This window comes from Lampetra planeri, chromosome 3 (genome assembly GCF_965212315.1).
Source record: "Lampetra planeri chromosome 3, kcLamPlan1.2.h2, whole genome shotgun sequence".
Lineage (NCBI taxonomy): Eukaryota > Metazoa > Chordata > Hyperoartia > Petromyzontiformes > Petromyzontidae > Lampetra > Lampetra planeri.
The window spans coordinates 26,176,056-26,189,682 of record NC_136109.1 but is presented as its reverse complement, the minus strand read 5'-3'; the positions used below and the strand labels follow the sequence as shown (position 1 = coordinate 26,189,682).

Here is a 13,627-nt window from a genome sequence, read left to right as displayed (position 1 = left end):
TCTCTCTCTCGTGTCGGATCGGGGACTCTGCCGACTCCACCGACCGGAGAGAGAGCACCTCTATCGGCTACCACCGGCTTCTCCCCAGACTCACCACTCGATCCCTCTCTACCCCTGGTTCCCTCTTCACCCTTCGTACTCTACCCGTCCCCATAGTGACCCCACACACACTGAGCTACGGAGCTACTTGTTTCAGAAGCGACCCGGCTATCGCTAATGACGGTTCAACGAAGTGGCTTCTTGTCGTGTGGAAATGTACAGCAGCCAAACACTCTAAGCGCGTGATGTTCATTCTAAATGTGGAGGGGGAATAACTGAGGACCCGGAGGAGAATTCACGTGATCATCGGGGAGAGACACCGCAAACTCCAAATAAACAGCAGGCGTCAGGGTCGGGTTCGAACCCACGACCTCCTGTATACCAGGCGAGGTAGTTAACATCTCACCACCGTGGCGCACCTGTTGCCAGAGCGTTGGACGAAAAGTGTTGGTGGATCCCGTTGAGATTTGTGAAGCGCGCAAAATCCACCTTGGGCTGCTAACACCACGCGTTCGAGGTGGCAGTACGGCGGGTGAGTTTGTGAACCCCTCACTGTGCCCACCTTTAAATGTCACCGTTCTCGTGTGCGAGGTTTTGGTGTTCTCCGGGCTCTCTGGTTTCCTCCCACATGGAGCCAGACTCTCATTTATAGACTTGGCTAAACACCTCCACCCCCCACCAACCCCCCCACCAACCCCCCAGCGCAGCAGAATCCAGCTGAAGAAGAAACTTGAGGCTCAGGGAGGCTTTACTGGATAACGACATCCGCACATTCGATTATCACGGTTGGCTACGTACGGTGCGAAAGAAGTTCAACATATGTTATTATTATACACCTGATATGGACCTAATTTCCATGCAAGTCATTGCATGGGAGGAGGAGGAGCAGGGGGAGAAGTCGAGATGAGAAATGCATCGGGTCTGGGAGAATGGTTTGAGTTTGAAAAACTGAATTCAGGGTTTTATGCCACTCCCAACGCTTTGCTCTGTAACATCCCTCGCCCCCAACAGTCTCCGTGAAATAAACACGGGCAAGTGGGGGTGATACATTTCACGTTTCGTTTGTTTAGCACTGTGTGGACCAGGCTCGGGCGATCAAAATAACTAAAGCAGAGCCCTTTTGTTTTTCTAATTCGGTGAGAAACGAAAAAAAACCCCGCTATCTTTCAAGAGCCGCAATGCCATGCGGCGATTACGAGACGGTGGGGCCCTGCCGACATTGCGACACGAAAGCAGTCATTCAAGAGCCGCACGCGGCTCCAGAGGCGCGGGTTGCAGACCCCTGGTGTGGACAGACCCTGCACCTCGTGGCTCCACTGCCACCGAAGATTCTAGATTTGAAGCTTTCGTGACTGCAAGGATTCATATTCTTAGGTTTTTTCGGTAAAGTCACGTAGGTAAAAAATAAAAATTAAAATTTATAAAGGTAAAATATAAAAAAAAATTAAAATTAAAATCACGACGTTTCGGAGGCAACACAAGCTTCCGCCTTCAGGTGGAACCGTCACAGCACGATAGCTGTATCAAGTAAATGAGAGATTACAAGAGATACCACTCCTCAACCATTATATATACGGAGTGGTATCTCTTGTAATCTCTCATTTACTTGATACAGCTGTCGTGTTGTGACGGTTCCACCTGAAGACGGAAGCTTGTGTTGCCTCCGAAACGTCGTGATTTTTTATTTTATTTTTATTTTTTATTTAACTTTTATAAATTTTTATTTTTTACCTACGTGACTTTACCGAAAAAACCTAAGAATATGCCACTGAAGAAGCAACAAGGTTGCCGGGACAGTCGACGCGGTAAGAGGCCAGGTCGCACCGCCACGTGGCCCATCGCCACGTGTATTAATACACAAAAACAAAGATCACCCGTATAGCCTCTTTCACGGACTGCTAGGGTAAATGCAGTTAGCGAGCACCTATGAAGGTCGGCACTGCACACGAGGGTGGGTGAGAGGGGGGGGGGGGTATTAATACACACACACACGTAATAAATAACACTTTGCAGAATGCACGCACACGCGCGCGAGCGTGCACCACACGCACACATGTGCTCAAGTGGTCATTAAATAGCATTGCCTTTCTATTTGAAGCACAGGCTCATTAAGTAGGTGCGAGGTTAAAACTTGTGGTGAGATTACTGACAGTGCGGTGCGGTGGAACGGGAGCACGTTTTAGACAAAAAGCAGTTCTAAAGAAAGTAGTTTTTTAACCTAGATTGTTGTTGTTGTTTGTAGATATATTGCAGCAGTTGATTGCGGCTTGCAGTGGTGATGATGATGATGTAATTATCTGAGCCTGCATCTTGTCCCCGAGTTGATCTCACGTCGTTCTGACCAGTGGCGGCTCCTGCAAAATCTCTCAGGGGGGGCAAATGTCTGGATGATTGATAAGGATAAGGTCCACCCATGCAATGGATAAATTAACAGCTTAAGCATGTAAAGGCAACTTCACTTCTTTAATATTAATGAAAAATAAAGTGACTCTTACAATACATCTTGTTTGTTTCTATACTCACTATTAAAACAAACCACTCAAGTTTATTTTATTAAAGATTCCACTAGGTGGCAACAAATTATATTGTTGGATGAAACGTGCTTACGTATAATGACGTAAGCACGTATGATGACGTAAGCACGTTAGGGCGAGCCCTCCCGGAAGCCATAGAGAATGCATTGCAGCGCCCCCATTCGAAAAAAAACATCTTTGAATGTAAGTCTATGGGACCACTCGGGGCGATTCTCAGCTGGAGGGAAATCGCCCAAAAAGAGGCGGTACTCCACAGAACGTAGCATGACGCTGATTGGACTATATCCAGAGGCACAGTGACGGCTAGCGTGACTCTGTGGTTGAATGACATTGGTGGTGCGTCGCCCAATCGCCCTAATGAAGAAACCGCCCCTGGTTCTGACTGCCTCTGGTTGCGGTGTGAATCAGAGGTGGGACAAAGTCATTGTTATGCAAGTCCAAGTCGAGTCGCAAGTCATCAAATTCATGACTCGAGTCTGACTCGAGTCCAAGTCACATGACTCGAGTCCACATCTCATAGGTGGGACAAAGTCATTGTTATGCAAGTCCAAGTCGAGTCGCAAGTCATCAAATTCATGACTCGAGTCTGACTCGAGTCCAAGTCACATGACTCGAGTCCACACCTCTGGTGTGAATCGAGGGCTGGTGACACGAACAGTCGTTGCAGAATGACTCCACGTGATTTCCGTTTTTGCTACCAAAATATTTGAGCAAGAAAATGCCTAGAAATGTAAAATCTAATTTGCAATAGTGTCAAGTGTTGTCAAGGTGTGTCAAATGTTATGTTTAGTTTGCTGTCCTTCCCCTGCACCTCCGATTAGCACGGTTGATTACGTACGGTGCGAAATAAGTTTAACATACGTACAAACATAAACTTACACAGAGACCAATAGACTCACACAGAGACCCATAGACTCACACAGAGACCCATAGACTAACACAAGAAACCCATAGACTCACACAGAGACCCATAGACTCACACAGAGACCCACAGACTCACACAGAGACCCACAGACTCACACAGAGACCCACAGACTCACACAGAGACCCACAGACTCACACAGAGACCCATAAACTCACACAGAGACCCACAGTTTGTTGTCCTTCCCCCCACACCTACGATTGGCACGATTGGCCACGTACGGTGCGAAAGAGATTCGCCGTACATTACAATACGTGTCGCGCACGTTGATGTGAGAGGGGGGCCGCTGTGGGTTGTTCCCACCTCCCCCTGTTCATTCTCCGTGAAAATTCAATTCAATTACATTCCCGTCTGGTGGCCTGCTAAGCAATCGCGGATAATAGGATGATGAATATTCCATTCCTTCTATCCGTTGGGGGGAGGGGGGATAATTAATAAACCTGGCGGATATTGCGACGCATTGAGCACTTCTGGGGAGTCAGTTGTGGGTCACTGCCACGCGCGTGCATGAACGCAGATAAAGGTGCGAATGTTCTCGGCGGCAATTAAATTGTTTTCGTCAACATCACGAGCATCATCACCCTCATCCGTTGCCAGCCCTTCACGGTCCTACACGCTGTAACGATCCATGGATACGAGCTCTTGCACACGAGCCGATTTCATCACTCAGTCTCGGCGGTTGGACAGCCCCTCTCCGGGTGCGTTCTGTCCTTGGGCTGCGACTCCGTTGTTCGTCTCGACCGCCCCGGCCACCATCACCACCACCATCGTCATCACCACCACCACAATCGTCATCACCCCTTCTCGTGTTGTGTCCTGCCCAACGCCCCATTCCAATTCATCCAGCTCAGCTAGCTCCTGCCACGCGAGCTGATATCGTTCACCTGAGATTATTTGAATTAGTTTTTTTTGTCATGGGGGCCATGATGCCAGACAGAGACATTTTAATTCTGGGGTGGGTGGGGGCGGGGGAGGAGGTCAATGCTCCTTGAGCAGTGGTGGAAGGGGGAGGGGCAGCAGATGGGGGGGAGTGGGGCTCGTAAACACGACCCCGCTCCGTGACCTCACGGGGACAGCAGCGCGACACGTGACACGCGGCACGTGCACGTGAGGAGCTGGTCAATTAGCGAGGGACCAGCACATTCCTCACTCGCCTGCTCAACCTCCACCCCAGCCCCCTCCAACATGGCCCGCAGAGCCAAGCAGGTCAGTCGGTGCCCCCTTACGGGAGATCAAATGCCACCGGTGTCCACCATAGGGAGTGTCCATCGTGGACAGAAAGGTCAGCGCGGCTACTATCTGCTTCGTTCGATTATCTTCACATTCATGTTTCAGACTCCGCGATGTTTCATGTCACATTCGGGTTGTTTTGTTTGTTTCGCCCCGTTCTCATGGTCTTCATGACAAAAAAAACGACCATACTGGGCCTGCCTGCTATCACGTTTATATCTGTGATCCAGAGAGACAATACTTCAAGGCGATCATTGTTCGGGTTTGCCACTCGCGATGGTACCGATTAAAGCCGTATTTGAGGGTCTCTTCTTGCCATGCAAGAAGAGAAAATTTGAAAAAAATGGCGGGTTTTTTCTCACTGTGGTTTTCACACTTGATGATGATTGCCTGTGTTGCAATCGAAACGTCGTGAGAATTTTATTGTTTTATATTTTTATTATGTCATTGTTTCCCTTCTACGTGGCTTTGCCGAAAGAACCAAGAATATGAATCCCTGCAGTCATGAAAGCTTTAAATCAAAGGAAAGCCGTTTTAAAGAAATCCGTTTTCAATGTAGTAGTGTAGTGCATAGTGTAGTGTATAGCGTGGCGTATAGTGCAGTAAATGTGTACCTGTATGTATACTGAACTTATTTCACACCGTACGTAGCCAACGGTGCCAATCGGAGGTTCGGGGCGGGAAGAGACCGAAGAGACAGAGAGGCAGAGAGATAAGTACAAAATCAACACGCACATGTTACGATTTTTGTGTTCTTTTTCTTCTTTTATTATTCGTCGCGGAGGAATCTTAATCGCCGTTTTGCTCCAACTCGAGTCGCCGCAAGCAACGGCACGGCTAAAAACGCGCATCTCGGGACAACCCCGCAAAGTTGAGCAGAGCAGAGCGCCGCTTTCCGGGATCGACTCCGGGAGACGCGGGGGGTGGGTGGGCATCGCCACGGATGAGCGACCTCCCGAGTCGCTTTGCCGAGGCCTCCCCCGCGTGCAGGCGCTCACCTTAAGCCCCCCCAACCGTACAGGGAGTTTGCCGTGCGTGCCTGTTGGAATGCATTTCTATGGAATGTCATCTCTCGCGGGGGTTTCGAGGTATCTAATGAATTGGGTGACAAAGTAAAATGAACGAGGTTTTGGGTTTTTGTTTAGTTTTTTGTTGTTGTTTTGTTGCGGACATTGGGGCGGCCGCACTGAATAAACTTCGGCTCGCTGCGCCTGAGAACCTGGCGAAGTCACGGCTGGGCGACTCAGACCGGAACTCGGTTCCAGGATCTCAGCGGTACCGACAGGGGTAGTCTCCGACACGGCCATTACGAAACTAACCACCACGACCGCGACATCCCACCCAGCGGCCAACTTCAAAGCCCCCTCCGCCACTCCGATGAATAATAAGACATCCGCAATTGGGGCACCATCACTCATTCGCACGGCGGCAACCAAAGTGTGAGAAACCCGAGACCCGAAAGAGGCCTCGGGGGTCGGCCACGCAGACTCGGGGTTCACGAAGACCCTTGCGGTTACCGACGGACTTACAGGAGCAGCGGTCGTAACGTTCACCGCCGCCGAGCCGAATGACACGGGTTTGACTCCCGCTCCTGCCACAACAACAACAACCAACGTCAGACTGTCCGCCCACTCGCGACCTCACCTACTGCCTACAGCACCGAGCTAGCAACGTCAATTCCACGTTCCCATGGCGGGAGCGATCGTACATGCACACCCGCAGATAATCTTGACTTTTCCTACAAAAGTGGTCCGCGATGTTACGGCGTCAGGATAGACGTTAGGTTGCGTTGACCCCCCCCACCCCCCCGATCGGGAATTGAACGAGCAACCTTTCCGCCGATGAGCAGCGTCGCGCGATGCTCTATATAAAGGGCCCGTCTTGGTCTCGCATATGGCTTTGTATAGCAAACTCATCAACGTGCATGTCTCGTGGCCAAAGCACACGGCCTTTGGGGAGTGGGGGGGGGGGAGGTGGGTGCAGGGCAGCTGAATCGATACCTCTCGATGCCCTCCGCTGAGCTTAACCGAGGGTCAGAGCGGTACACAAATGAGGTCCGAAATAGAGCGTGTGGGCATCACTCCAATCAAGAGCACAGCGTTCTGCGGTGCTAATGGCGTGCCTCGGTATAGCACGTTCACAAAGCGAAGAGCATCCGTGCAGGGCTGGATCTAGGGGTGGAGGAAGGGGGGGAGGATAGGGAGGGAGGGAGGGGGGCATTTGTCCAGGGCCCAAAATTCCAGTGGAGCCCACGATTCTTCTTCTAGTTTGATTTAAGAAAAGCGGGACTGTTCCATTCCTACCATCGATTTAACGTGGCCGATATATTAATAATAACACTCCCTCTGCTGGTCCTGATTCATTGCTGCAAGGGGAAGGATGGGAGGGCAGGGAGGAGAGGGAGGACACGAAGATTGTACAAAGCTGGGCCCTGCACCCAGCTTTAAGGGGTGGAGGGGGGGGTACATTTACTGATTGTTGAGCTATCATTTGTGGCCAGGTCGCTTTTGAAAAATAATGTAATACCTCAGTAGGCCTTGTCTTGCTAGGATGGTTTAGTTTCATTTGTGAGTGTTTGGGTGATTTGTTTACCTTTCTTGTACTTTGCACGCATATCGTGCTGTCGTCGGACTGTTTGTTGTCGTAACGTTCTTACCCGCCCCGACTGGACATCTGTGAGAAATAGCTTCACATCTCATCGGATCCCTCATGCGGTTTAAATACACATTCTGATTCTGACAAATCGCCGTCTTGAGAAACCATCGACTTCGTTTCGCGGTTACAAAGTCGTAGGTTCAACACGCCGTGGGCTGGACACGTGCTTGGGTCAGATATGTGAACGTCAAAAAGGAAATTACGCCCTGGACTTGATAAATATGTAACTCGCGGACTGTATTGACCACGGGCGGGGGGGGGGATGTTTTTGCGGAAATTTATAAGTAAGCGAATGTACACGGGGTTATGGGTGTGGGGGTGATACGTTAACTGTGTGTGTGACAAGGTCGAATTCGTGAACACCGCTAGGAAATGACCGTCACATAACTGCACCGAGTGTGGGCTCAGGCTCATCGGTCAGGAGTTCGGACACAACGTGGCGGTCGCGTACGCGACGCTGTGCGGCGTGGCTGAATAATGGTGACTGCGAAACCGGCATGGCATCGATTCAACATTGTTGTCTTTTTTAATCGAGGTGGACGAGTGACGCTCGCCTGCGACGCGGTCACAGGGAGGCAAGGGGTTGGTGGATCATGCAGGGATGGAGTCAGATTGGGTGTACGGGGCGCAGACGCTCGCCTGCCGGCGCAGCCAGGGTTGGAGGCGTCAGTGGCGGGCAGCAAGATATCCAGTGTGTTTGAGTGTTGAGTCCTCACATGCGTGGGCGGGTTTTCTCTGGGCACTCCGGTTTACTGGCACAAGAAGCAATAAATATATATATGTGTGTGTGTATATACTCATAATGCAAAAAGCCAAGGAGGTCAAAGCAGGAAACTTGTGAAAATAAGTCCTGAGACTCATTGAGGCTTTGCTGGGTAAATTATAGTTATAGTGATAATAATTCTAAAGCAATTCATGGAGGCCTTGCATACAAAACAATGTGTTGGCTTCTCCACAATTGCATAGCCTTCCGCTTTAAAAACCCCAAGAACACAATCGTCGCGACCGTCAGCGCAGCTCTTCTGCACGGGAGTGGGGGACCCATTCCTGACCGCGGGTCAGAAAGGAAAGAAAAAAAGAGGAAGGGGGAGAGAGGGGACTTTCAAAACGCCTCCCGTGGGCCAAAACCACGCATTCAGACGTTACGTCCCCCTGGGCGCTATCCGATGACCCCGCGGGAAATAACAAACGCGCGCATCGAGAACGGGCACAAAGACGCCACCTCGCCGTGGCAGAGGTTGACCGAGCGCGCGAAATGTACAAACGCGGCGGTCGGTATTGCCAGGCAGAAAAAATGTTCTGCACCTCGAGTACGACGATTTGCCGCGGCCAAGGACGCTTACGGGCCGAGTGAAACGAAGTAGCGGGTCACGTCCGGCCCGCGGGCTGGAAGTCCCCCGTCCCCCATCCCTGCATTGAATGCTGCAAAGAGTTAGAATAGCAGAGCGGGCGCGGACGATGAATCGACATCGCCCCGTAAACCACGGCTCCCTTAGCTAGCAACGCGTGCGTCGAAGTCGCGTGCGCCGCGCGCCCGTAACACAATCCACGTGTTTCTGTTCCGAGTGTCGGTGTGCATAAACGGGGCTCGGGGGGGGGGGGGGAGGTCGTTCCCCTACAGCCACTAGAGGCCGCTACATTAGCCGGCACGTAAAAAAAATAATCTAATCCTGAATTGTGTAAAATTCATTCCATCGCTGGTGTGTGTGTGTGTGCGGGGAGTAAACTGTTATACCGCCCGTAAAATAGCGTCCTACTCAAGCTTGTGATTTCAGATCATTCTCCCCGGGGTCACATTCCAACGTTTGACAAAAGGATTCCTTTCTCCCTGGCGTCTGTCTCGCAAATAATGCCACGTGCATCTAAACTATTATTTATTTTTCCTCCAAACTTTCCTGCAACGCGACGCACGCTAGAGCCGGATTTCACAATCCGCTACCCTAGCGTTGCACTGGGCAAACTTTTGTCGATCGTTCGCACAAAGAGGTGGGAGGGGGGAGGGGTCCGTTCACGATCATTATGGTAATCGTAAAATCGGACTGCAAAACGGATCCCAATGATTCAGGTCAAAATCAGAAGGGGCGGAGTGGGGGAGGGGAGTAGAGGAGCAGGGGCTGGCGGACCGGATGGGTGGTTGGGGCCCGCTTTAAAAGTGTGCATTCGTCTTTAAGGATTATTAAACAGCCGCGTACAAGCAGACATTAAGTGTTGCCATCCCCCATCTCGCACACGTACAACTCAACTGTTCTGCTGCAAACACAGGGGGGAGCTTAACCCACCATCACGCGAACTGCGGCCATCCTCGCAGCAAGCATCGGCTTTTGCCTGCTGGTCATCAAACAGAGACGGGGCAAATGCGTCGCGCGCTTTCGGATGCGCTGCTTCTGCGGCCGTCTGGAACGCTCTTCCTTCCAATATTAGGAAGCCACTGGAGTTACGCACTTTTAAATCATCTTTAAAACTGCTTTTTGCGTTTAGTTTGTTGTCCTTCCCCTGCACCTCGGATTAGCACGGTTGGCTACGTACAGTGCAAAAAAAGTTCAACATACACACAGCACTACCAGCACCACCAGCATCACCACCATCGGTAAAGTGCCATCTCTCGGTTAGGATCTCCCAATCTGTTCACGGATACATCGACGCGCGTTTGGGAGACATTTTTGTCGCTCGCACTCGCTCCGTTCGTGCACCAAGAGAGAGAGAGAGGCGTTCCCACGACTGGGTCGTCAGACGCCGGGGGAAGTCTCCCGCAGGACGGTTAAATTGATCGGACGCTTGCTCCGTTGGCCGGTTAACACACACACACACCACCACCACCACCACCCCTGAGTCCGTGGGTTCGTAATTATAGCTTCTAAACACGTATTGCTGGATTCGCAGTGCTTCCTCTTGAGTCTGATTCTTTCGTTTTTCTTCGTGGTTTTGCTTGAGCCAAGACCGATCGCTCGCTCCGGGAGGCGGCCTCCTCCTTGCCAGGGCTGCACCGCGCTTTGCTCAAAACGCAATCGACAACCACGCCGTTAAGGAACAAAAAAAACAATCCAACTTCGCGGAAATTCACCAATTGGCGTCGGACGCCACCGTCGGTGACAAGCGAACTGGCCTCGGGTGACGTTGAGCGGTGCCCCCCCCACCCCATCCACCAGGGGCGACGTGGCAGCGAGCGACTCTCGTTTGGCCGTCTGAGCCGACGCTCCTGAAATTTGAACACGTCACGAAATAGCGAAAACATTCAATGCCCGCAAAAAAGGGGGGTGGGGGGGTGGGGACCCCACGCCTGTGCATTCGAAGGCCTCCCCGCCGGCTGCAAAAAGACGTCCCTTAAATAAAATTGCCCTTTGACCTCCATGGCAATCCGACGGGAAGGTCGGTGCGCGTGGGACGCGAGGTCGAACGGACGAACAAACGAAAGCATTAAAACGTGGAGCCATCGATCGATCTGCAATGGAGCCACTTCCTCCGAACGTCCATGGCAAGACATTCACTCTCGGTGCCTCACGAGGCCAATCGGTTCATCCGTCCCCTCTACGATTGCCAGGGGGTGGCAGCCAGCGCGATCAGGTGGTGCGCAGGGCCTCGGCAGCGCGCGTGCACGTGCACACGCGCCGCATGCGGGATGCCGCAGTTTATTGTCGGCGCACGAGTACCTATGCATGCGCACAGTTTTGGTTACGTTGGATTTTCACGTGCAGGCGACGATAAGGAAGAGGAGGAGATGGAATTAGGATGAGCAGGAGGAGCGAGCGCTCAGCTCAAAGTCGTCCTGTGGAAGGGGGCGGCGGCGGCGCGTTTGGCGTAGTGGCCGGGTCGGGATCCACCCGACTCCATCACCGGCCAGCTCGCTCACCCGCCATCCCGCCCCGCGCCGTCGCGCGCCGTCGCACGGCACAAGCGTCGTTGTCGGCCCCCCCCTCCCCCCCCCCCCCGTCGTAGCGAGCGGCCCCTCCCGGCCGCCCCTCCCACCCCTGCCCCCCCCCCCCCCGGTCCCCCCATCACGTGGGCAGGCGCGGCTCGAGCTGCAGCGAGAGCTCGTAGAGGCTGTCGTCGTCCAGAAGCATCGAGCGCTCCAGCAGGTACTGCAGCGTCTGCGGCACACGAGCGCACGCGCGGGCAGGCGCGCTCAGTCACGCGGGCACACGCGCGGGCAGGCGCGCTCAGTCACGCGGGCACACGCGCGGGCAGGCGCGCTCAGTCACGCGGGCACACGCGCGGGCAGGCGCGCTCAGTCACGCGGGCACACGCACGGGCAGGCGCGCTCAGTCACGCGGGCGCACGCACGGGCAGGCGCGCTCAGTCACGCGGGCACACGCACGGGCAGGCGCGCTCAGTCACGCGGGCACACGCACGGGCAGGCGCGCTCAGTCACGCGGGCGCACGCACGGGCAGGCGCGCTCAGTCACGCGGGCACACGCACGGGCAGGCGCGCTCAGTCACGCGGGCACACGCACGGGCAGGCGCGCTCAGTCACGCGGGCGCACGCACGGGCAGGCGCGCTCAGTCACGCGGGCGCACGCACGGGCAGGCGCGCTCAGTCACGCGGGCGCACGCGCGGGCAGGCGCGCTCAGTCACGCGGGCACACGCGCGGGCAGGCGCGCTCAGTCACGCGGGCACACGCACGGGCAGGCGCGCTCAGTCACGCGGGCACACGCACGGGCAGGCGCGCTCAGTCACGCGGGCACACGCGCGGGCAGGCGCGCTCAGTCACGCGGGCACACGCACGGGCAGGCGCGCTCAGTCACGCGAGCGCACGCACGGGCAGGCGCGCTCAGTCACGCGGGCACACGCGCGGGCAGGCGCGCTCAGTCACGCGGGCACACGCACGGGCAGGCGCGCTCAGTCACGCGGGCACACGCACGGGCAGGCGCGCTCAGTCACGCGGGCACACGCACGGGCAGGCGCGCTCAGTCACGCGGGCACACGCGCGGGCAGGCGCGCTCAGTCACGCGGGCACACGCACGGGCAGGCGCGCTCAGTCACGCGGGCACACGCACGGGCAGGCGCGCTCAGTCACGCGGGCACACGCGCGGGCAGGCGCGCTCAGTCACGCGGGCACACGCACGGGCAGGCGCGCTCAGTCACGCGGGCACACGCACGGGCAGGCGCGCTCAGTCACGCGGGCACACGCACGGGCAGGCGCGCTCAGTCACGCGGGCACACGCGCGGGCAGGCGCGCTCAGTCACGCGGGCACACGCACGGGCAGGCGCGCTCAGTCACGCGGGCACACGCACGGGCAGGCGCGCTCAGTCACGCGGGCGCACGCACGGGCAGGCGCGCTCAGTCACGCGGGCGCACGCACGGGCAGGTGCCAGGGCTCCGTGAAGCGGAGCCACCGGGCGTTGGTGCGGGGGCAGACAGACGCAGGCGGCGTACCCTGGGGTCCGGCTCAAGCTTGTACGGCGTCTGCTGGAACTGTCGCACCTCGCGTAGAATGTGGGTGATCTGCGGAAACGCACGACGCCCAGCGCAACGTTGATTCCAGCACGACCGTCTCTTCTTCGCCGGGCGGCTCAAGGCGTCAAGAGCCGCTGAGCCGCCCAGCGCGACCGCTCGAAGCATCGGGCTTCGAGCGGTGGGCTCTCGAGAACGGTCAACGGAGCGACGTGGCAGCACGTGCCTCTCCGTTGGCGGTGACCCGCCCTTACGGGACATTAGTGAAAGAGAGCTTTACAGCTCATCGGATTCCTCCAGTACAAGTAAATATTCCGATTCTACATTTTCCGCATGCTCAAGGCAGGCGCCGTGTGCTTCACAACGACGGCAGGGGAATGATGGGCCAGGATGACACCCTGATTAATTAGGGCCCAACGGCGTGTTTTAAGTGAATGCTTCCCCTTTCGGCGAGAATGTCGGTGAAAACGAGCCAACGTCTCATTCACCACCACCAAAAACGCCAGGCAACACGTCTAGGCCATTTAAGTCACGTGACTATGGGAGAACAATCAGACAGAGCCTGTGACATCGCTGGAATGGCCCCTGCTTATGTCAAGCGTGCAACGATTGCGTTGCTTGTGGGAAGGTGAAGGAGTGGGTGGGGGGGGAGAGTGGGGAGGGGAGTGGGTGCAGGGGGGAAGAGGGGCGATGGGCGGTGGTGGCCGTTGCCGATTGGCGAGCACCATGCGCATCTTGGAGAAATTGACGAGGCAGTCGTCGGTGAGGTTTGGCGTCGCCTCCTCGATGAAGGCGAGGTCGGTGAGGTACATCCCCAGGTAGGGCACGCACGGCGGATCGCAGCTGCACCGTGGGCA

At 55.1% G+C, this 13,627-nt stretch overlaps 1 protein-coding gene across 1 annotated transcript in view; it reads right to left on the bottom strand.

Moving 5' to 3' along the window:
• Positions 1 to 11,372: 11,372 nt before the first annotated feature.
• The window catches only part of LOC144734787 (ras-specific guanine nucleotide-releasing factor 1-like), a 35,004-nt gene continuing 32,749 nt past the window's right edge, over positions 11,373 to 13,627 (bottom strand). The window contains exons 27-29 of the mRNA XM_078617163.1: positions 13,496 to 13,613; positions 12,753 to 12,821; positions 11,373 to 11,465 (exon numbers count right to left, since the gene is read on the bottom strand). Of these exons, the coding sequence (XP_078473289.1) occupies positions 11,373 to 11,465; positions 12,753 to 12,821; positions 13,496 to 13,613 (280 nt within the window). The remainder of the gene's footprint in view (positions 11,466 to 12,752; positions 12,822 to 13,495; positions 13,614 to 13,627) is intronic.